The 25,578-nt window shown below is 39.0% G+C and overlaps 1 protein-coding gene across 2 annotated transcripts in view; it reads right to left on the bottom strand.

Moving 5' to 3' along the window:
* The window catches only part of Sphkap (SPHK1 interactor, AKAP domain containing), a 135,201-nt gene that overhangs the window by 73,021 nt on the left and 36,602 nt on the right, over nucleotides 1-25,578 (bottom strand). For both annotated transcript variants that reach the window (XM_052193266.1, XM_052193267.1), the window contains exon 2: nucleotides 24,749-24,848. In XM_052193266.1, the coding sequence (XP_052049226.1) occupies nucleotides 24,749-24,848 (100 nt within the window). The remainder of the gene's footprint in view (nucleotides 1-24,748; nucleotides 24,849-25,578) is intronic.

Here is a 25,578-nt window from a genome sequence, read left to right as displayed (position 1 = left end):
GTGTGTGCTTGGCTCTTGTATAACTTTCAACCTAGTAATTGCTTTCATGTAATGCCCAGTCATCAGTGAGCATAGAAGCTTCATTTTTAGTGAAGTTACTTTCACAAGTATGAATACTTTTTATTTAAAATACTCATGTTTTCATTTTTGCTGCACTGCCTACTCTTTGTTCCTCTGATTGCCCTAAAATAGGTATGAAATTGGGCACAATTCTTCTAGAACAGCTAAGGTACCAGGCTGTTAAAAAATATTAGGAATAATGTGGTTCCACTAGTAAATGGCATTTTTCCTATGATGAAGTAGTATGCCACAATTAGAAACAATGAATTCACAAAATTTTTAGGCAAATGGTTTGATCTGGAAAATATCATCCTAAGTGAGGTAACCCAATCACAAAAGAATACACATGGAATGCAATCTCTGATAAGTGGATATTAATTAGCTCAGAAGCCCTGAATACCCAAGGCACAAATCGCATAACAAATGTCTCCCATGAAGAAGTATGGAGAGGGTCCTGATCCTGGAAAGGATTGATCTAGAATTGGAAGGGAATATAAGGACAGAGAAAAAGGAGGGAGGTGATTAGAGAAGGGATGGAGAGAAGAAGGTTTACGGGACATATGGGGAGGGGGGATCTGGGAAAGGGGAAATCATTTGGAATGTGAACAAAGAATATAGAAAATAAAAATATTAAAAAAGAAATAGTATGCCAAAATAAAAAGAATTAAACACCCATATCAACCAAACTAGATATGGTTTATAAATGCAGATTTTGGTCTTGGGTTTCCAAAGCAAAGATAAGGAACATGTTTTTCAGGGCCAAATTTTTTGAAGGTACAATTTCTTAAGTAACCAGATGACTCAATTTTAAATATGACTTATCTAAGCAGTGTAAACACATGCTTCTCATTTAAGATTCCCAATGTTAATCATGGTTCTCTTTTAAGGTGAGTGTCTGTTAATTTGTGATTACAGCCTTCCCTTAAGCAATGTAATAGATATAACCAATCAGCTAATGGCCTCTAAAATAGAATTCTAACCCAATTACAACGAAATACTGTCTGTTTTACCCTATAAAAACAGAAATATATTAGTTTTGTTTTAGAGTAGAGTTAACACATATAAGTCAGAAACTCTATTTTATAGCACCCCCCGCCAGATGTGTGATTTCACTTGTGTGTATTTTCCTAGTCAATATTTATTGTTACCCAAGGATGGCAAACCTCTCTCCATCTTTCTTTTGGAATAACATAAAGAGATAATAATTTGAGTGGACATGAGCAGGTAGCTGAATGGTGAACTTAGTGATGTTTCTGAAGATGAAACCAGGCAGTGATCCTCCTTATTTCTCTTAGAGGGAGACACTTCTTAATAAGGCTAATGCAGCATTGCTACTTTAACGTTCATTTTCTCTGAGTATTCAGTTACATTCCTAGAAACAGTGTGACTTGTGGTAGCCCAGATGACTGAATACAGAAGCACCCATGAGAGCGTAGGAAAGCTGTCCTCTCTTAAGGAGGCATGGGGAGAGTGGAAGCTGTTCCTTGGGATGCATTGTGAGAAAGCAGAAGACATAAAAAGACAAAAATGAAAAAAAAAAGCAGTTGAAGAGATTTGCAAACATTCAAAATAAATTCAAATTCTTCTCACCCCAAAATTTTATTGTTTGAAAACCATATGTATTTCATTAATGAATATGTTATCGAGTGTTTAACATTTTAAAAGTTGTGCTAAACATAAGGAAGCAGATGTTGATAAAAAAAAGATCTGTTGGTAAAGTGCTTACAATAAAATCAGGAGGACCTGAGTTTCTTCCTCAGAACCCACATAAAAGCCAGGCTATCTCAAGGAATGGCAAGTGGAACCTTAGAAAAGCACTTGGAGTTACCTTCTGACCTTCATGTGTAAGTGTACACCGCGACCTGCACACATGTGTGCTTACCCCATTCTCTTACACATACACACACACAAGCACACATGACAACAAAAAACCCCTCTAAGATAAGTAGATAAAATAAAAAGAAATCTAAATTATTGTAGATGCTAAAAAAATTTTGAGTTGATGATATAATTATATATATATATATACTTAAAATAGTCAAGAACTTTAATTAACTTCACTTAAAGCAGAAAGGCTTCTAAGTTTCTAAATCCAGACCCTTGCATAAAACTGTCATTCACGTTTATTTCCAAATAGAATAGAGTTTGCAAATCTTGTTTGGAATGTGAGCACAGGACAAGCTGGACCAAATGACGTAAGCTATGATTTTCAGCTTCTGCACCCATGAGAACGGATCAAAAAATTATATGATGGAAACATAAAGGAAGTTCACTGAGGAGCTGCAGTGGGGGTGGGGGGCAGTCCACTGAGGAGCTATGTGTGAAGCATCCAAAAAGCAGGTATGGTTTTCTCAGAACATGGTTTGGTTATGACTTGAAAGGAACTATAAATAATGATAAACATTTGGGAGACTTTTCAGAAAAGTCAGTGAAGTGGAATAACTTCAGATATGTGAAGGCAAACTTTCTGAAGTATTCTGGTCTAAAGTATAATTTTCACTGTGCATTTTGTCATATTGACAGTTACAGCAAGTATTGTCTGCAGGGTTAGGAAGTTCTGAGAATTGAGCTATTAAAATTCAGTTAGAATTGTTACGATACTATGATTTCATGGATAAAGGTCTTCACAGACATTGCAATTTTGATGATGCAGACCTTGATGCTCAGACAGTTTGTGGGTCTTGGGTTTCTGCTCCACATGGTTCAGACCTTGACCTTGGACTTAGTTTGAGGGCACCAAGGGTCTGTTTGTTAGTTCTCTGAACATTGCTACCATCAATTCCTCCTAAATATTCTTATCTTGAGTGTTCCTGAAACATCTTTTGTTGTCTAATTTTTTAAAGTAAAAAAATGTATTTTATGTTCTTTCATTTAAGGTCAGATATTCCTTGTTAAGTTTCCTGAATAACACTTTCCTTTAAAAAAGAGAAACTTTTCTGGTATAAATGATATACTTGAATTAATCCACTCAGTGATAATATGAGATTATAATTTCTAATAGGCATATAGTTTGAAGCCTATTTATGTTATCATTAGACCACTGCTACTTTGTGCTTGTCCCTGGCCTTTCTTTGATCTTCAGGATTTGGAACTTCATCAATGAAACAAAAAAAAAACTCATTAATTCTGCATCCTAGGAACATCAGAGCTTAAACCACAGACACCAGATGAACACGCTGGCTAATCCTGCTTTACAGTGCAGCCCAATAAACAGTGGAACCAGAATCAGCTCTTCATCATTTCAGAGATTATGCTTCAAAAATTTGGCTATAGATCATGTTTGTCTACATTCTGACTGACAAAGGGTTTCTAATATTGTGGTTACAACACAAAATTGTATCAACAATCAACATCAGTATTTTACTGATCTTTCTTCTATGTCAGCCTGAGGAGTGGAGTTGGTTTGCAGTTCACTTGGCCCCTTCAGTGTGTATAAAGTGGCCACACTTTCCAAGTGGTAGATGGGAAGTGCCACATGTCAGCCTACCATTTGTCACCTACCATGTAGAAATTCCTACAGCCGAGGAAGGGGATGTCTGATGTGAAGCTATCCAGCCTGTTCCTTGTGCTTAGTAATTATCGTTTCTTCCTTCCTTTGTTCCTTCCTTCCTGTCTTCCTTCCTGTCTTCCTTCCTTCCTTCCTTCCTTCCTTCCTTCCTTCCTTCCTTCCTTCCTTCCTACCTTCCTTTCTTTCTTCCTTCTTTCCTTCCAATTTCGATTGTGTATTTACGGGCATATATTTTCCATGTGTGTTGGCATGCTTGTGTGTAAAATGATGCACATGGAGGCCTAAGATGGATGTCACTGGTCATTCCTGGTTGCTTTTCCACTCTTCTTTGAGGCAGGGCAGGTTTTCTCAACCTAACCCAGTGTATTGACTAGTCTTTTTGTGTCAACTTGACACAAGCTGGGGTTATCACAGAGAAAGGAGCCTCCCTTGAGCAAATGCCTCCATGAGATCCAGCTGTAAGGCATTTTCTCAATCAGTGATCAAGAGTGAGAGGGCCCCTTGTGGGTGGTGCCATCCCTGGCCTGGTGGCCCTGGGCTCTATAAGAAAGCAAGCTGAGCAAGCCAGTGGGGAAAAGCCACTAAGTAACATCCCTCCACGGCCTCTGCATCAACTCCTGCCTCCAGGTTCCCGCCCTGTGTGAGTTCTTGTCCTGACTTTCTTTGGCAATGGACATCAGTGTGGAAGTGTAAGCTGAGTGAACCCTTTCCTTCCCAACTTCTTGGTCATGATGTTTTGTGCAGGAATAGAAACCCTGACTAGGCTCAGGTTTCAGAGATCACCAGAATTGCTACTCTCAGGAGGCTGCTTCTCTGGGGGTTGCTCTGCCTCTGGCTTCTGAAGTTGGAATTGCTGCTGTTTTGTTTGCCACGCGCCTACCATTTACACAGGTGCTGAGGATCTGAACCTCAGTCCTCAGGCTTGTGTGCCAAGTTTTTACATATACACCTATATTATCACTGAAATATTTGTCTATCTCAATTGGAATTACTTACATTAACATTAATGATTAACAAAATGGCACCTCATTGGGAATTCTGAGCTAACGCTCTAATTTATTATTTGAATTAACTCTGTAGACTTGTGGGTTACCATGTGAAACTAACATATGTACACGCAGTGGGACAGTTCCTGTATATTAAAGTACCTGACCAATGGTGGCCATCTCTAAAACTTATTATTTTCTCTGCCCTTGACCTCAGGGGTCCACGGTTTGTTTGGCACAAAAGTAGTCTTAGAGCCAGCCTCTCAGGTATCAGGGCCTCATCTCAAGCCAGAATCTTTGTGAGATAGTGTTATCTCATGCATCTCACATTGGGGTCATCTATTCTAATTTAAGGACCCTAGTTGAAAGTTGTGTGCCAGTCCTGATTCTCTGTCACCTAACTCTTGATCCCTTCTTGCTTCTGGCCTCAGTTTCCCTGAGTAAAATCATTACATCACACTATCCGAGTTAAATACTACCCTTGTATGAAGCATAATGTAATCTTCCCTTTCATACTTCACACTTCCTGTCAATAAGAAGGAGCTGAAAAGGGTGGGGGAAAGCCAGGCAGCACTGCCCACTAGGAGGCAGAGGCAGAGATAGGCAGGGGCAGGGGCAGGGGCAGGGGCAGGGGCAGGGGCAGGGGCAGGGGCAGGGGCAGGGGCAGAGGCAGAGGCAGAGGCAGAGGCAGAGGCAGGAGGCAGAGGCAGAGGAGGCAGAGGCAGAGGAGGCAGAGGCAGAGGAGGCAGAGGCAGAGGCAGAGGCAGAGGCAGAGGCAGAGGCAGAGGCAGAGGCAGAGGGAAATCTCTGAGTTTAAGGCCAGCCTGGTCTGCAGAGTGAGTTCCAGGACATTTGGGGCTTCACAGAGAAACCGTGTCACCACCAAACAAATAAACCAACCAACCAACCAACCAAACAAACAAACAAAAAACCCAACTAACAAGGAAAAACTGGGGGAAGAGAGGGAAAGAAGGAGGGAGCTGGAGAGGTGGCTTTGAAGCTAAGCACACTCGTTGCTCTTGCAGATGAGTTGGATTTATTTTCTCACACCCATATTGAGTGGCTCACAACTGTCTGTGACTACATTTCCAGGAGATCTTCTTACAACCTTTACAGGAACATACACATACATGATGTACACACACACACACACACACACACACACACAGTCAGGCACATACACATACACACAATATGAGAACTATTTCTTTAAAAAAAGACTGCTAAGGGAAGAAGGAAAGAGAATTAGACATGATAGCTTCAATAAACCGTTTAGCCTAGTGGGTTACACGATTGTATCCTGTTTTTTGCCTAATGGTTTGAACAAAGGACTAGAAGTAGTGCTTGAAAAAAAAGTATGTGCTTGAACATTTAATGTTTTTGAAGCTTTATGAATATAGCTTCCTGCTGAGGGAGTCTTTTTTTTTTTTGAGTGGGAAAAGAGAGGCGCTCACCAGGTTCTCCACGGCTCATTTAGTTCTATGCTATTTTTAGTTCCAGGCTTGCCTATTTCAGATGAAGGGCTAATAAGGAACATGCTGTGTGCCGCGCATCCCCAAGTTTAAAACGATAATGATGCAGTTTGTCTGAATATTCCAAGAGTGTCCTGAATAAGAAAGAAAGAAAGAAAGCCTTCCACTCCATGGTATAGTCAACTGCCTTCATTACAACAAGCAGTGCCAAGATGCAGGTCCTCAGTTTTGGTATGAGACAGAGAAGGAAGAAGTGTCTCATAGAAATTAGACTCAGTCCTGCTGTGGCTGAGCAATGCCTGCTTCTTTGGTTGGTAACTTAGATCGGAGAAGATGCTCACCTTTAGCTTGTAAGATCTGGAGGAAGGACTACAAATTGTCTCTCCTCATCTCAAGCACTTACTGAATATAATTGGACAACTTGATGGACTTCTGAGGGACAGTTCCTGCGTCATTTGATGATAACAATGCCACTTGAGAAAGTTGTCCTGGGACCGAATAGGAAGATGTTTACAAAACCAAGATCACCCAACTGAATAGGCAGCTGATTGATGTGTGATTTCTCTTAGCAGAGGCAGGCAGTGGAATTTAGAGGATCTGTGTTCCATCTTAGCAGTTTTTTTTTTTTTTTATCTTGCCAGCATCTGACAAGCTCTCTCCCTCCCTTGGTTGGTGATGTGCCATCCTTATTTTAATCTTCCTTCTCTTCTGTCTCCTGCCGACAGTCAGTTAGGAACGTTCACTGGGCTCACAAATGAACTCAGTGAGACACTGGGAAAAATGAAGACTGACATAAAGTCATACACTGTCTTCTCAGCATGAGGGAGATGGAGGCAGGAGGATATGAAGAGCAAGGGTAGCCTGGTCAAGGTGAGGCGCTATGGCAAAATATACTAAAATATGCATAAAAAGCCAAATGCAACTTTGGAAAGTGCTCCTAAGAATATGAAGCAAAGAAAGTGTTTTGAGGAATGTCAAACCCAGTCAAAACAGTCCAAGAATGAAGAGGCTTGTTTTATTTGGGGTCAAGAGGCAGAAAAAGTCCTTGCACTTGGTGGGTGTGTTGCAAGGCAGATTTGAGTTGTTTAGAGATATTTGAAAAGTTGGGAAGGACTGCCTCTCTCTCTTTCCCTCATGCTCTCATAAGTAGTTCTTAGAGGAATACTGTTCCTTCTACTTCCTGCAATCATTCTCTGTGCAGAGCTCAGGGGATCATGGGGTTTAGTCATCACCTGGAAGAATGACACAGCCAGCCCTCTCTCCTGATTCAGTTCTTTTTTCTTTTCAGATTTCTAACGAGTGGTTATGACACTTGGGCCTGCTGTTGTCATCTTCACGTCTTTGTGTCTATATACAAACGCCCTCCTTCTCCAATTGGAACTCTAAAGGAAATTTGACTCCTAGCTCAGAAGTGATGCTAACTCTCCCAGTTTTGTTGGTTTGCCAGTTCTGTGCCAGCTGGAACACCTCTTTGCCTATTTCTATTCCCGATGTCTGCTCTACAAAGTTTATTTTTTCTTCTACACATTGAACATTAGCAGAGCTTTTAATGTGCATGTTCTGGATTGTTCTCTGGGGAGCATACTGTGCATAGTATAGAACTGACCTTTATATTTATGGAGGCAAAACAAGAAACAAAGGAGCATTAGAATGTGTCACTACAATGGTTCATATGATAGAGAAGTCCACATGATGCTGTGATGAAGAATGTAAGGGTTAAGTGTTTCTATCATCTGAATGTTTGCATCCCTCTAAAGTTAGAGTTGGATTCAAACCCCTGATATGTTTCCATTAAGAGGTGGTGCTGTTTGGGGTGATGGCTGAGCTGGACTCAATCCTTATTAAGAGGATCAGCATCTTTCTTAAAGAGGCTCCATAATCCCTTTTATCCTCTGTGGAATATAGACACACCACTTTGTCTGTGATTAAAAAATAGGCCCCAATCTATACCATGGACTTTCCCACATCTGGGACTGTGAGTAACATCACTTCTTCATATAATAATGATGATGATGATGATGAAATAACAACAGCAACAATAACAACAACAATAATAATGTGCCCGTGGCATTTTACTACAGATGCTTGAATATTCCAAGACAGGAATGTTAAGTGGGAGGGAGAGTCAGGAACCCGTAGAATTCTGACCAGTCATGCTGTAATTATTTGTCTCCTCTTATCCTTCCTTGTCTCTCATTCTTTATAACTTACCAAAACCAAGATGGACGAATGTGTTTTGAAGGCATACCTAGCTTTAAGTCCCAATTTGTGTCCTTATTTTCCAAATGCTGAAATCACACATAACTACACAGACTCTGCCCTTGAGATTTCATCTTATTTTCATCTCTAGAATCTAGAATTTTCCAGAATGTCACGTGTACCTCATAGTAGACTTTTCTGTGAAAAGTTCATCTGACCTGATACAACGAGTTTCAAGTTCATTGTGATGCTGGGTGTGTTTAGCAGTTTCTTTTATTGTTCAGCAGTATTTGTTTCTGGGTATCTACAGATTCAATGCAATACCCATCAAAATCCCAACTCAGTTCTTCACAGAGTTAGAAAAAACAATTCTCAAGTTCATCTGGAATAACAAAAACCCCAGGATAGCTAAAACTATTCTTAACAACAAAAGAAATTCTGGAGGAATCAGTATTCCTGACCTCAAGCAATAGTGTTAAAAACTGAATGGTATTGGCACAGTGACAGACAAGTGGACCAATGGAATAGAATTGAAGATCCAGAAATGAATCCACACACCTATGGTCACTTGATCTTCGACAAAGGAGCTGAAAACATCCAGTGGAAAAAAGATAGCCTTTTCAACAAATGGTGCTGGTTCAATTGGAGGTCAGCATGCAGAAGAATGCGAGTTGATCCATTCTTATCTCCATGTACTAAACTTCACTCCAAGTAGATCAAGGACCTCCATGTAAAATCAGACACACTGAAACTAATAGAAAAGAAACTGGGGAAGACCCTTGAGGACATGGGCACAGGGAAAAAGTTCCTGAACAGATCACCAATAGCTTATGCTCTAAGATCAAGAATTGACAAATGGGACCTCATAAAATTACAAAGTTTCTGTAAGGCAAAGGACACTGTTAAAAGGACAAAACAGCAACCATCAAATTGGGAAAGGATATTCACCAACCCTACATCTGATAGAGGGCTAATATCCAATATATACAAAGAACTCAAGAAGTTAGACCCCAGGGAACCAAATAACCCTATTAAAAATGGGGTACAGATCTAAACAAAGAATTTTCACCTGAAGAAATTCGGATGGCCGAGAAGCACCTAAAGAAGTACTCAACATCATTAGTCATTAGGGAAATGCAAATCAAAACAACCCTGAGATTTCAGCTTACACCAGTCAGAATAGCTAAGGTCAAAAACTCATGATACAGCAGGTGTTGGCGAGGATGTGGAGAAAGAGGAACACTCCTCCACTGCTGGTGGGCTTGTAAGATGGTACAACTGCTTTGGAAATCAGTCTGGCGGTTCCTCAGAAAACTGGACATGACAGTTCCGGAGGACCCTGCTATATCTCTCCTGGGCATATACCCAAAGGATTCCCCGGCATGCAATAAAGACACATGCTCCATTATGTTCATAGCAGCCTTATTTATAATAGCCAGAAACTGAAAAGAACCCAGATGCTCCTCAAAGGAGGAATGGATACAGAAAATGTGGTATATTTACACAATGGAATACTACTCAGCAATTAGAAACAATGAATTCACAAAATTTTTAGGCAAATGGTTTGATCTGGAAAATATCATCCTAAGTGAGGTAACCCAATCACAAAAGAATACACATGGAATGCAATCTCTGATAAGTGGATATTAATTAGCCCAGAAGCCCTGAATACCAAAGGCACAAATCGCATAACAAATGACTCCTATGAAGAAGTATGGAGAGGGTCCTGCTCCTGGAAAGGATTGATCTAGCATTGGAGGTGAAACTATATTCTTAACTTAGCAGCTATGGATTATGAAACAGAAATCTCAGGACCAGATGTGGGTTATGAATTTCTTTTATGAGTTGTCAGTTAGGGGGCTCTAGAGGGTCTCCTAAATGGTACAGGCTTCTGCCATTCTTCTTGGATGCCCACCAGAACTAGCTGATAAGACCTTATTGTTAAAGCTACCATATACCATGATCACAAGTCACAAAGAAGTTAAGATAGATCTGAGCTGAAAACTTTCTCCATGGCTTTTACAGAGTTAGAAATCACTGTGCAAGCTTCTGAGGGAGAAAAAAATACCAATATTTTTACTTAGCCAGCTCTGAAACCTACGAAGCACAATACCAACCTGCCATGTAAGATGTGCCATGTGACACTTGTTCAATAGTGTCATAACTGTTGAAGGAGTAACCAACTACTCTATGACTGAACTCAAGACCACATGGTACTGTCTACACCTATGATGTAAAGCTGGTCAAAGACCTGTGATGAAGGAGGTCACAGGCTCTAGGAGGGAGCCGAGCCTTCCTGAAATAATGTCAAATTATCTTCTAAGCAGCTATTCTTAACATTGATCTCATTCATTAATTAATTGTTTGTTTATGCATGTGCATGTGTGGATATTCATGTACACCCATGCATATGTGTCTGTGAATGTATGTGTTTCCTATGACTAGAGGACAACTTGATGGAATTAGATTTCTTCTTCTACCATAGGGTTCCAGAGATAAAATTTAGGTCATCGTGCTTAGAAGGGAATGTTTTTACCCATTGGTCTCACAATATTTATGTTTATACCAATAGATAAATACCACTCCCAACATCCATCAGAATAGCTTCTTTCTAGTGAGTGGTGATGAATGCAGATACTCAGGATGCTCAAGAGGCTGAGAATAAGTGAAGGTTGAATGTTCAGCTCTATACAAGGCAATTATCCCAGCTACATCAAGGTTCAGGGAACCATCAAGAAGAGGTGATGGGAAGAATGCAAGAGCCAGAATGTACAGAGATAGGCTGCTGAGTGCCATCTCCTATTACAGTTGTGAACTCATAGCAGCTGCTAATGCCTGTCCTGGGTCTACACAACAGTGGGTGTATCCACACTCAGGCATGGGTTAGTGAGGGACTCATAGGACCCTACCATTCACCAGTATGTTGATGGCTACTATTAAAGAAGGGGGGGGGGGAATTGACTTCACTGTGTACACACTGGTGAAACCACTGAGCTCCAATAGAAAGCCCTAGTCCCATGGTTATACAGATAGCCTTGTTCAAGTAAGGCAAAACTAAAGGACATGAATTGTGGAAAGGACTTGTAGGAAGGAGGTGTTTGATAGGGGTGGAAAAAGGTAATAAAAAATGGAAGAATAATTAAATGCAATATTAATATATAAGAAATTATGAAATAATGTATATCATTAATAAAACATTTAAAATAATTTACTGGACCCTATATTTGCTATTAACTGTTGATGCCATTATAAGAGAAGGATATGCAATGCATGCTAGATTTTTTATGAACGTTCATATACTCAGCTAATTGCATAACCTTGCTGTCTTCCCACCAGGCTTTGTTTATTTAACTGGGGAATCAATAGGCAAAATAAGAATAGGGCTACATGTAGAGTCTTGCTTCATTCTATTGTTGCAGGAAAAAAGGGATAATTGATAAACATAAATGTCACATAACAAACACTATAGGAAGGATCTATACCAGACGAAGACTTCAAAGAAGAAAGATGCTATTTTGGAAAGTGTATCTTGGCAGGTTTCTCTAACACTATGCTAAAAGAATTTTGAAGGCTGTAAAGATAACATTGAACAGAGATCTGAATGAATTGAGGTGTCAGTCACATTCCCATCCAAAGAAAGAGCAGTGGCCCAGGCAGAGGTCAAGAGCACAAACAGAGGCTCAAAGCAGAAGCAGGCATTTGAAGGACAGAAAAGAGCCCAAAATGGCTCAGGAAGAGGCGTGATGGAAATAAAATTTCCCAGAAGTAGAAAAAGAACCTTTTATCTTTTGATAAGAAAGCATCTGTAGCTAAGTTGGGACAGAGAATTTTCAATGTCTGGAAACACACTACTATTATTTTTTTCTTAAATTTTCTTTTTACTATAATTTTGGACTGTTTAGTCAACGGATTACCTAATTACTGAATTACATTATAATAACTTAGAAGTCTAGCACACATATGCATATACCCAGGCCTAGAATTCAGAGGATTTTGCTAAATTTCATACATGTAAGTCTGTGTTGGTTGAATCTATGCCTTTGCTGACTTTCCTTTTGGAGCCTTCTGTTTTCTACTCTTGGATAAAACACCTATCCATTATTCCAAAGGGAAATTGCACATAGTCTATTTAAAGCACACCAAACTACTGAGCAGAAACAATGGCACAAACAAAATTATTGTGTAGAAGGAAAGGTGGCATTGAAAAACCTTTCCCACTGGGTTTAACCAAATGTCAAGGTAGCAGTTTCCTTTCAATGATAATTTAACTGGATGACTGAGTTCTTGTGTGTCCTTTTACAATAGAGAACTGGATTCTCATGTATGAATGATTATTCACGGGATATACTTTTTAATTCTTTTTTCATTGGATGTAAAAGATTCTTGAATTATGCTATGAGCACCTGACAAGACTCAAATATATTCTAACTGATAATTAGAAAAGTATGTCAAGGTAAAGGAATTCTTTCAGTATTTAGAATAAAACAGTTCTCCATCAAGGAGGACTCAGAGCCTAGAGAACAAGTAGGTGAAAAGTCCCATTGCTGGGGAAGCCAATGCCTTCTGCCCTTGCTGTAGAGGGGAAATGGGACGATCTTCAGTACCTCCAGATAATTATGCAACATGGCTGACTGAAGACTGGCCTCAGCTAAGTTACTCTTTATAGCAGGAGAGAACTTATTTATGAAATGCTTTTAGTATCAGTACATGGTCTAATTAAGTTTGTTGTTGGTGAATAAGTATGGATATACTGACTTGAAAACATTCTTCTCTGACAAATACCACATAAATATATAAGGGAGTATAAAATGGAAATGCTTCATGGGAAAAGGGGGTGAAATTAATGACTCCATGTATATAGCTTAGCCTCTTTGTATGCTAACCTGGGCTAACACGCACCCTCACATGCCAAGCACTGACCAGTGCAGTTTCAGCATATCCCAGACAGATTGTTACTATGCCTATAGTTCTCAGGTACATATATCCTGAAAGCTACACTGTATATCACTGTAGTTGTGAGATCTGGCTAAGAGGACAATGGACAGTTTAGAACCTGGGAAATTCTTGTGACTGGTGGAGAAGTTTCAGGTAAGATTTGTCTACTTCTGATATCCTACAGATCTCACCTGCCCAGGAAAAAAATCACTTACGAATATGATCAGAGCTTTTCCCATATTAGTATATCCAGGTTTGGGTATAAAGCAAGAAAGAGTATGAAGCAAGGGTATAGCAGATGCAGACATACTCAGGAAATGAAAGATATAGCCTAATTTATAAATGACCATCAATGGCTGAACATAAGTTAGGTTTATAAGAAGCAGAAAATTGATTAGTTGCTATTTGATTGCTGTGTGGAATCAGTGAATCATGGTACATTTGTAAGATTGGTGAAGGGAAATAATTTTAATGATAAACTATGCAAAATATATGAAAATCAGTTATGATGGATATATGTATTCACACACACACACACACTCATGATGCACCAAAGCCTGCTATTGACTTTAGATTATTTTGTATAGGTATGAAAGTTATAGGCAGTAAAGAATTTACCACTGGACAAAAGAACATAACTTTAATAATGATGTGTCACTTCAATATAAATACATAAATTTTGGCACCTGACAACCAAAAGAAAGAGGTAATTTTCTTTCTCAATCACATTTCTTTTCTGGAAGAAGCCATTGGAAACATAAAGCATATTAGAAACTTTGCAGTAGACATGTATGTAACTTAAGAGATACATTTGCTCATGGATGGTCTAGGAAAGCATGAGCCTTGGGGTAGTTCTTTCAGGGTATGTGACCTTCATGAAAGAAAGAAATGAGCCTAGTACAGTGGTTTTCAACCTCCCTAATGCTGTGACCCTTTAATAAGTCCCTCATGTTGTGATGATCCCCAAACATAAACTTATTTTCACTGCTACTTCATAACTGTAATTTTGCTACTATTGTGAATTGTAAGTATCTGCGGTTTCCAGTGATCTCAGTCAACATCTGTGAAAGGTTTAGTCAACCCCCAAAGGGTCATGACCCACGGGTGGAGAAACAATGACCTAGGAAATGTAGGCAAGCAAATGATGAGGCTCTCTCAGAGATGTCTGAGCCAAAGGTACACTCAAAACTTCAACAATATCCTTCTTTCTTCTTTGAAACTCTCTGAATGGAAAACTAGGCCCGGTAGCAAAAGGATGAACCTGTTAGGAAATGAGAAAAGATTTATGCTATCAGGGTTGTCTGAGGAGAGAAAGCACACTATAGTCTTCTAAAGTGAAGGAGTTTTTAGATATAGGATGGAGAGAAAAGAGACTTTGATGCTGCTGACAGCGAGCAGAGTGGGAAGTCTTTTCCTAAGTACCCAAAGAGGGAAAGAGAACGGCAAATGCCAGCTTGTGTTTTCAAAACTCAAGACCCCTTCCAATCCAGGATAGATATATTTAGATTACAGTTTAAAGAAAGTTTATGGTAATTGCAAGTACTCAGAAGGAAAAATGTAATTAGAAAAGCATAGTATTGTTCAATTTTCACAAAATATTCTAAGCTATTTTGGATTTTCAGAGTCCTACTTTTTTCACTTAAAAGAAAGAAAGAGTTGGGCAAGATCCTTTGCTGGCTGTTCAAACAGCACAATAGACGTAAGAATATACCTGTCAACTCTCAGGCATTAGATAGCAAAAGTATTGGAGGAAAATGGGAGGAGTCCACAAAAGTAGTCCTCCATTACGTTAACTTTTGGAATACAGAGGTAAACCATATTCATATTGAAAATTAAGTCACAATGGATAGAGTTAGATAGATCATCCCGCAAATGGTCACAGTGTTAAATTTTCCCAAGAATAAACTACTGGCTGGGCACAAGCAGCCTCTCCTCTTGGGTTTGGGGTGAACTTAACTGCTCCAATGACAAGAGAAGACATTTAGCATTGTGACCTGCTTTTACTGACAGCAGAGGAAATGAGTCCCTGCTGGAAGCCTTCACTATTTGCATTTTGTCCTCAGTGCAACCCTGAAGCCTTCTATATGCGATTTTGCTGTAGACGTGCAGAAATTTCTTTAGGCGGTCAGTGAAATTGCTCTCAGAGGGAATCTTGGTGTATCCTCTTCACTTACAGAGAGATCCTGGACTCATGGCTATCTTTTCCTTTCCCTCATTGGCCTCCATGCCTCTCTGAATATTCCCGACTGTATCACCACTCCAGATGTTTTGGCCTAAATACTCAGAGGTTATCTTATATGTAACCTTCATTGCCATGCAGTTCTATTAACTTTGACTTCAAATACATGTCTCATCCATGGTCTCCCTTTCTCCCTTTCTACTGCTCCTACACAGGTTCTATCTCTATATATCACCCTTACCACACCCTATTAAGTGGCCCTTGTTGACATCCCAGAGTTTAGTAATCTTTGGCTTCAAAAAAATATGCCTTTAGAATTTCTAACTTAGCTGTCTTTAAATATCATTTTATATGATAACTTTCTATATCCTTTAAAAAGTTTCCATTCATTATTATTTTATTTTATTGTTTTTATATGTGTAAGTGTTTTTGCATGTGCATGTCTGTTCACCATGTACTTTCAATGACAGATGTGTCCAAAAGTTGGTACCAGTTCCCCTAGAACTGGTGTTACAGATGGTCGTGAGCTGCCATATAGGAGCTGGGAGTTGAACTTAGGTCCTCTGGAAAAGCAGCTAGTGCTTTTAGCTGCTGAGCTGTAGCTCCATCACTGCCCCTCACCAAGTTTCCATTTCTTTACTGCTCTAGAATGGATATAAAATAGAGCATCTATCCAGTGATTTTAACAAAAAGTGATGAGGCCATTCTTTTGTATCAGATGCTGAATATGAAAAGCACAGGATCACAGAGACCATGCAGGGACTTCCATGTACTTTACAGAATAGATGGAGACAGTCCCTTTTTTAGACTGCAGCATATTATTTTTTTTGATTTTGTTCATTCTCTCATTCTTTAAGTATTTCCAATCTGAATGGGAAAAGCTATTACTAACACAGACAGAACACCATAACTGTTCTCCACTGTGTGACTATATGACTGTCTGGCTCGGTAAAATCATTAGCTTCTTGGATGCAATGCTGGGTTTTTGCTCCAAACAGTTCTGTCCTTAGAGATATGAGTTGGATCATTTGAATGTGTGTTCCTTCATATATTAATTGAATTGCTGTTGTTAATTGCATGCCAAAAAGATTGGAGTTTAGATGAAAGGGTGTTTTACAGAATGAAAGGAAACATCAGGAGGCACCTGGTCAGTCCCTCCTTGGATATACATGAAGCACAATTAAGCCACTTTAACGGTCAGTCACAGGAAAGAATGCTTAAAACTTCGAAGAGTACAATCAGATATCATCAGCAAATCATGTTCTGTCTTTCGGCACCCAATGGGTTCTCTGTCAGCTGCCTTGGATAACTCCACACTTAAGGATGGTTAATTAAAATAAAATTAAAAGAGAAAGATATTTGGGATGTCAGTTTTTCTCTCAAAATCTTTCTTCATATCAATCCTAGTTAAAAACTTGGTTCCACTCTTATCTAAAAGAGTAAATCTTTGGTTCATGAAATAAAGTGAGAGCTAAGAATGCTCTACTTTTGTGGGAGTACAGTGCATTCAAGGGAAAAGGGAACATGAGAGTATTCAATCTGTGAGAAATCGCATGGGATGTGCCCCTCAGCCTCACATCACACACACAGATCCAGAACCTGGGATGGAGTTCCAGTGCTTGGGTGGATTTCATATTCAGATAGTTGCCTGAGTCCACTGCTTTGTGATAATAGACTTTTGATCATATAAGAATACAATAGGGACTTTTCACTTAAAGTTCAATGAGTATAGAATTATAACGACTTATATAGTAGAACATCCTTGTGGATCAGCTTATCCGACTCTGTTTATTACATAAGGAGTTATGATAAGTGGAGTATTAGTGCTATGAGAAAAGCTGATCAAGCTTCACTGGGAGGGAATGATGAGGTCTTTTCCCAACCCCAACTCTTCCTGGTTTTCTGTGGCATTGTGTGAATCCCACATTTAACCTACACAGCTTTGACAATAACCTTTTAAACATTAAAATGCATCCTAGACCTTCATGCTCACTTTGTGGCAGGCAAGTGACTAACACACATTTCTACTTGGATGGACCAATAACTGTGCTTACTGCCCTGTGCTCAGCAAGTGTCTAAGGCCATGTCCAGGTACCTCAAGCTTTATTATTAATGTCAGTTAAGACAGGGGAGATTGCAGCAGTTGGAACAGCAGCAGCAGTATTTTGTCTCTACTATATTAAGACATTCAATAATGAACATCTTAGCATAAATTTATCTGGTAATCCTAGCTCTTAAAAGGAGAGGTAAGGGGATGGGTGATAGCTTACTCATTAAAAGACCTTCTACATAAGCATGGAGGTATGAACTCATTGCCCAGAACTTATATTTGAAATCATATTTTGGGAGGACTTCAGGGAGTCAGAAGATTATAATCAAAATCTGTTTCCTAAGCATTTTATTAAATTAAAAACCAACCAAGTCAGAAATCCAATATTATCTTGTAATCCCAGGGCTAGGGAGGGGGAAGATAAGCCACCAATTCTGGAGGCTCACTGGCTGGACAGCCTAGCTTCCTTGGTGAGTTCTAGCCCAGAGAGAGAGATGGGTGGAATCTAGGGTTTAGCTAGACAACTAAAACCTTACGCGCACACACTCACACACACACTCACACACACACACACACACACACACACACACACACACACACACATACACACACACACATGCATGCATGCATGAATGCATGCATGCACACACCACACACTGCACCTCCTCCACATGCACTTGCACACACATAAATGTGTCTGCACACACAAACACACCTGCACATTCAAATATATGAAACATACCCAGACTATGAAAATATGAGAAGGGGCATTTCTGTGTCTAGAGTTAGCATGATCATGTAGCTTATTTTGTACATTAAAGCACTGTCAAGAGCAGGGAAGTTCTATTACCAAAGTTCCAGACACTGTCTGAAACCACTACTATGTGGTCATATGAAATCTCTGGAAAAGCAGTCTCTCAATGTCAGATATACAAATGGAAGAATTCCCCATTTGAATAATTCTATCCAGGTGTATTTGCTGACACTGTGGCTTTTTTATTTCAGCCATAGCTTCCAGTGATCAGAGGAGCTGGGTGAGATTCTGAGGCCCTGAGAGATTCCTTGTGAAACACAGTAAAGAAATCAACACATTGGTGCTTCTCAGTGAGTGATTATGTATCTAATACATTATCCTCTGATCCTTACCTTATTTCTTCTACTAGCTGCCTTAGCAATATGTCAGTTCTGATAAGAGGGCTCAATAAGTAGTAAGGTTGAGGCTATAACATTCAGTGAGTTTGGGGAGTCCTGTTAGTTCCACTTGCCCTTGTGACTTTTACTAAACTCTGACTGTGAAGGTTGATCCAGCTGGATTGTAAACCTTGCTTCCTCTATGATGCAATGATGCAATCAGCCTGTTCTTTTGATCTGCTTTGGAATGCAGTGTGTGTGTGTGTGTGTGTGTGTGTGTGTGTGTGTGTGTATACCTTTAAGACAATGTCTCTTTATATGTCCCAGGATGATCAGGTATATAATCAAGGCTGGCCTTGAATACTTGCTTCAATCTCCACTGTACCAGAGCTACATTTGTACTCAAGTGCCCCAGGCATGAGACCTAATAGTCTGTGAATGTACAATAATGAATATGAGATGTTCACTTCCTCAGTCCCTTTGTCTGTGATTAAGAAGATTTGAAAATGATCAGCGATCACTGAGATTAACTGGTAGTAAAGAGAATAAAGGTATGGAATTATTCAATGTCTTATTTCTAAGCAGCTTAGTAATGGGTTTATAGAAGGGTTAAGCATTGTGAGTTACTTTGTTGTGTGTTTAAAGGTGTGGGTGAAGGTGTGCCAGAGCACAGTACAAATGTGGATAGCGTAGGACAACCTTAGGTGTTAGTCCTTGCCTTCTGTCTGGCTTGCAACAAGTTCTCTCTGGTTCTTTACTGCTGTGTATATTGCACAACAACTTCTGGCATCTGGAGTTTCTGGTGATCCTACTCTTTCTGCTTCCCATTTGGAAGGGGCACGTGCTATCACAAGTGTTTTTGCTGTTGTATTCTGAGTTTTACATGGGTTCTGGGGATCCAAACTCAGGTCCTCATGAGTTCACAGTAAGCTCTCTACCCAGTGAGCCATTTCCCCAGCCTCAAACATTTCCACCCCAAATGGTGTGTGTCTCTGACTAATCAATTACCACTAAGCAATTATTTAAATACACATATAAGAAATATTTGAAATAAATGAGATACATTGTGAAGATCCTTAAGCATAGAAGGACACAAACCAGTAGCCAATATCAAACTAAATGGAGAGAAACTTGAAACAATCTCACTAAAATCAGGGACTAGACAAGGCTGGCCTCTCTCTCTCCATATCTTTTCAATATAGTACTTGAAGTTCTAGCTAGAGCAATTAGACAACATGAGGAGGTCAAAGGGATACAAATTGGAAAGGAAGAAGTCAAATTATCACTATTTGCAGATGACATGATAGTATACTTAAGTGACCCAAAAAACTCCACCAGAGAACTCCTACAGCTGATAAACAACTTCAGCAAAGTGGCAGGTTATAAAATCAACTGAAGCAAATCAGTTGCCTTCCTATACTCAAATGATAAGCAGGCTGAGAAAGAAGTTAGGGAAATGACACCCTTCACAATAGCCACAAACAATATGAAGTATCTTGGTGTAACTCTAACCAAACAAGTGAAAGATCTATACGAAAAGAACTTCAGGTCGCTGAAGAAGGAAATTGAAGAATACCTCAAAAAATGGAAAAATCTTCCATGTTCGTGGATTGGCAGGATTAATATAGTTAAAATGGCCATCTTGCCAAAAGCAATATACAGATTCAATGCAATCCCCATCAACATCCCAACTCAGTTCTTCACAGAGTTAGAAAAAGCAATTCTCAAATTTATCTGGAATAACAAAAAACCCAGGATAGCTAAAACTATTCTCTACAGTAAAAGAACTTCTGGGGGAATTAGTATCCCAGACTTCAAGCAATACTACAGAGCAATAGTGTTCAAAACTGCATGGTATTGGCACAGGGACAGGCAAGTGGTCCAATGGAATAGAATTGAAGACCCAGAAATGAATCCACACACCTATGGTCACTTATCTTCAACAAAGGAGCTGAAAATACCCAGTGGAAAGAGACAGCTTTTTCAACAAATGGTGCTGGTTCAACTGGAGGTCAGCATGCAGGAGAATGCGAATTGATCTATTCTTATCTCCTTGTATTAAGCTCAACTCCAAGTGGATCAAGAACCTCCACATAAAACCAGTCACACTGAAACTAATAGAAAAGAAACTGGGAAAAAGCCTTGAGGACATAGGCACAGGGGAAAAGTTCCTGAACAGAACACCAATAGCTTATGCTCTAAGATCAAGAATTGACAAATGGGATCTCATAAAATTATAAAGTTTCTGTAAGGCAAAGGACACGGCAAAAGGACAAAATGGCAACCAACCAATTGGGAAAAGATCTTCACCAATCCTACATCTGATAGAGGGCTAATATCCAATATATACAAAGAACTCAAGAAGTTAGACCCCAGGGAACCAAATAACCCTATTAAAAATGGGGTACAGACCTAAACAAAGAATTTTCACCTGAAGAAATTCGGATGGCCGAGAAGCCCCTAAAGAAATGCTCAACATCATTAGCCATTAGGGAAATGCAAATCAAAATAACCCTGATATTTCACCTCACACCAGTCAGAATGGCTAAGGTCAAAAACTCAGGAGACAGCAGGTGTTGGCAAGGATGTGGAGAAAGAGGAACACTCCTTCACTGCTGGTGGGATTGTAAGATGGTACAACCACTTTGGAAATCAGTCTGATGGTTCCTAAGAAAACTGGACATGACACTTCCGGAGGACCCTGCTATACCTCTCCTGGGCATATACCCAGAGGATTCCCCAGCATGCAATAAGGACACATGCTCCATTATGTTTGTAGCAGCCTTATTTATAATAGCCAGAAGCTGGAAAGAACCCAGATATCCCTCAATGGAGGAATGGATACAGAAAATGTGGTATATATACACAATGGAGAACTATTCAGCAATTAAAAACAATGAATTTTTTAGGCAAATGGATGGAACTGGAAAATATTATCCTAAGCGAGGTAACACAATCACAAAAGAATACACATGGAATGCAATCATTGATAAGTGGATATTAATTAGCCCTGAAGCTCTGAATACTGAAGATACAATTAGCATATCAAATGATTCCCATGAAGAAGGAAGAAGCGGGCCCTAATTCTGGAAAGGCTTGATCCAGCATTGTAGAGGAGTACCAGGACATAGAAAAGGGAGGGGAAAGATAAGAGAATGGATGGAGAGAAGAGGACTTATGGGACATAAGGGGAGGGGGGAACTGGGAAAGGGGAAAGCTTTTGGATTGTAAACAAAGAATATAGAAAAAAATATGTATATATAAAAGAAGTACACAAAGGTCTTGGCTAAGTAGCAGCACACCATTGGATGGATATTTTGTGTAGCCATTCAGATCTTTACCATCATGTACTGGGTTTGAATCAGATGTACTTCTCCATAGCAAATGTTGCCCTCTGGGCTCTATCTTACCTCTTGTTTCTTCTATTCCTTTTATTGAAAATAGATTTTCTCTCACATGAATTTATCCCGATTACAGGTTCCCCCTCCCCTGACTCTTCCTGGTTCCTGCCCACCTTGCCTCTCATCTCCTTCCATGTCGTCTCTCATTATTGCAGAGAAGCCTTCTTTCTCGCCTATGCTAGACTGTCTTGAGACAAGACTATAATTAACTTGTGAATTCCTGCTTTACTTCCCACGTGAGAAAACAGAGTTATCGGTTAACTAGATCACACATTTTCCTGTTGAGGGCAGTTTGTGAGCTGTCTTTGTATCTACCATCTTTGTGTCTACCATCAAGATCTAGATGGATTTAGAAGATATTTAAGTTGAACCTTGTAAATCTGCCTAGGTTTGATCACTTTGGGATTGTAATAATAGGTAGTTTCATAGGATTAAACCTATTAACAATTGTTCAGAAACAACTGTAGAATAAATGGGGTTATTTTTTAAAACATTTAAATCTTATCTGTACATAAATATACATATGTATATAAATGTCTTTATGCATAGATTCATATAGGTATACAGAAATATTACATGTATATGATAAAATCTTTTAGAATGGAGTTTAATTTGTTTTCATCGAGGCATTATTGGGCTATATAGCCAATTGGCCTAACATTGCTCTTACAAAGGCACTTTTCATCATTCCCACCTGCTATTAATTATTTTGAGTAAACACCCAGCTTCTACTAGGTGTCAGTTCAGTAGTTTTTAGATATGTGTTTCTAAAAGAGAAAAGAACATGGCCACTTCCCCACTCCCTAGAAATGATAGTAATGAAGCTAACATCATTAATTACTCTTTCATTATTAAGTTATTTATCTGGGACTGTACAGTCTTTGATAAAATTATCCTGTTTAATAATATTAGTAGGAGGTAATCTTTCTTTTTGGGTATTTGTAATGTGCCAGATATTGTCCTCAGCACCTGACATCCGTTGCCTCTTTCTGGTCTTATCTCAATCCTTTGAAGTGGGTAACATCATTATCTTCATTTTTTTCAGATGAGGAAATTGAGGCATCCAGAACTAGTCATTTGCTGCAAATCAGACAATTCACAATGAACGAGGAGCTGGCTGTCAGATCCAAGCATTGTGGCTTCATTCCTTTTAAATACCACACAGAGTCCCACCAACAGGAATGTATATGCCTTAGAAATTAGCATGCATTGAAAATCCACTGGCTCTGTGAAATTCATAGTATCTGGCAAGTACTGCATGATTTGAAGTTGAAGACTTAGAAATATACCTAATGTTTGAAGGTTGCTTCTTACTCCTCTAAAAAAAAGCTCAAAATAATTTTGAGTGGTAGGATCTCATCTCAGTATCCTACACTAATAATTGGGACTTAAAGTATTAATTCCTCTATAGATGATGTATAGCAGTAAAAAATCATAATATATCCTATTAAGAGGTTTTAATTAGATAGGTTTATTCACTGTTTGGTTTTTAGTGAATAGGTGAGTTCGATTTCATCTTAAGTGGCTCACAAAGGCTGTGTTTAGGCACTTGATCCCAAGATTATAGTACCAAAAGAGGATGCAGAACACTTAGGTAGAGTGTGGAGGGGAGTTTGATCGTAGAGGCATGCCCCCGAAGGGGATACAGGACACTTGGCTTCACTCTCATGCATTTCTACAGCATTATTTAACTCAGTACAAACACAAAAACAACAGGGTCAAGAGTCCATAGACTTGAACCTTTGAAACTATGGCCTGAAGTAAATCTTTCCTATGTAAACTTATTTATCTTGGTTGTTCTGTCTCAGCTAAGGAAAACTGTTACACATACATTGAGAAAATCGTGTTTACTGTTTCCTTTCCATATTAATTCTGTTTCCTAATATATATATATATATATATATATTATATTATATAATTAATTATGTATTATTATATATAATAATCATATATTATATTATATAATTAATGTATATTATATTATATATATATATTATATATTATATACAAGTATATATACTTGCTAATTGTTTTATACTTTAAAACTATCAATTTGTAAAAAACGTAGCATAGATAAAAGAATAAATAAGCTGATTAGCTGATTAAGTGGACACAGTACTAAACAACTTGATATACACACACACACACATGCAAGATATACTGTCTTCCATAAATTAGCATTAAATAGTGACAAAATATCAATTGGGGGAATCAAGGTTTTAGACAGTTTGCTTTAAGTTTGGGGCCTTAGTTGAATTGACAAAATAAAAAATAGGGTTGTTAAACTGGGTTTAACAATTTGTTAAATAGTTGTGAAACAATAGTTGTTTAACAAACAATTTTCTGCAAGTAGTATGAAAGAAGATTGCAGTTGTCTAGCCAAGATTTTAGAAAATGCAGTTCTGCTTCTAAGGTAAGCCAGGCATACCCAACTCATGGAGAGCCGTACTCTAGTCTTGGTAAGCAAAGTTTTCTTCAATATGATACAGTTCAGAACAGTAGGTCAAGCCATTCAAAACCTGGGAAGACTGCCCATATGCAAGTGTTTGTTCTCTATGGATACCATTGCCCCCAGGTCCTGAAGAACAGGCAGTATTGGCTTGATGAGGCAGTGAGGCTTATAATTTCCAAGTTAAGATTTTGGGCATTGTTCAATTATATTATTTCTATGAATTGCATTTTAAAAAGTATCATCAAGCCACACTTGGGAAAGCAGAACTTAGGTCATTTGGTTGTCTCTGTTGTTTCTACATAAGGAAACAGTTTAAAAGGCTAAGCTTAGGTACTGATCCACTAGCAGGAAGAACCTGTCATGAGGAAGGGTTACCTTTTTACAGGCTGTGATGGAGCCAGCCAGGTTGCCTGCTGCACTGCTGGGGATCTGCTGTGGCTCCGAACCTTCATGCATCAGTAGTGGCTCCACGTTGCTGTGTGCCCCAAACACAAAAGAAAGAGAATACAGTCAGTCCAGTGACTCATCTCTCTCCTTAGAAATGCAGAATGAATCACATATTGCATGCCATCAAATCCATTTTTTTTCTTGATTGCATTCAAGTCAACTAGTCCTGCTCAAACTGGCATTTTCTTGTTGGGATCGCTTTGGGAATTGGAAATAGGACGGGCAGTTGTATTTTGAACAGAAAGTTGCAAGCAGGAACCATTGTTTCCCACAGTGCTTAAATGGACAGAGTCCCATCTGTCTGACGCCTGACAATGGTAACCGCCTTTCTTAAGCAGGTTTTAAAACCAAATAAAGCCTTCTCACTTGTCGCATTAATTCAGCTCTGCCAAGCCAACATGTCATAAAACACTCATCTCATTTTTTTTTCAAAATGGAGGTAAAACATTTTAGCCAGAGATGTAGTGTGACATGACACCAGAAAGAATGTGAGCCAAGCAAAGGCCAGCTACCCCCAGCATCTCTCTGGTGGCAGAGTGTCCTTCAAATTGTCTGCGTCTAAGTTTTGAAATGTTTCTCTACATCTGCACCGAACCTTGCTGGGTCTATGAACAGCAAGGCATGCACATTTTTTAAAGATGTAGAATTATTGCTATATTTTTAAGCCATGGGTAAAACCTGAAGGTTTGAATTTTTTTTTCATTACAAAATTGACAGTAGAAAATTAAAACCCCCTTTAAATGCTAAAATGTCCTGTG

This window comes from Apodemus sylvaticus, chromosome 9 (assembly GCF_947179515.1).
Source record: "Apodemus sylvaticus chromosome 9, mApoSyl1.1, whole genome shotgun sequence".
In the NCBI taxonomy this organism is placed as follows: domain Eukaryota; kingdom Metazoa; phylum Chordata; class Mammalia; order Rodentia; family Muridae; genus Apodemus; species Apodemus sylvaticus.
Note: the sequence above shows the minus strand (reverse complement) of the source record. Positions and strands in the feature narration are given on the sequence as shown.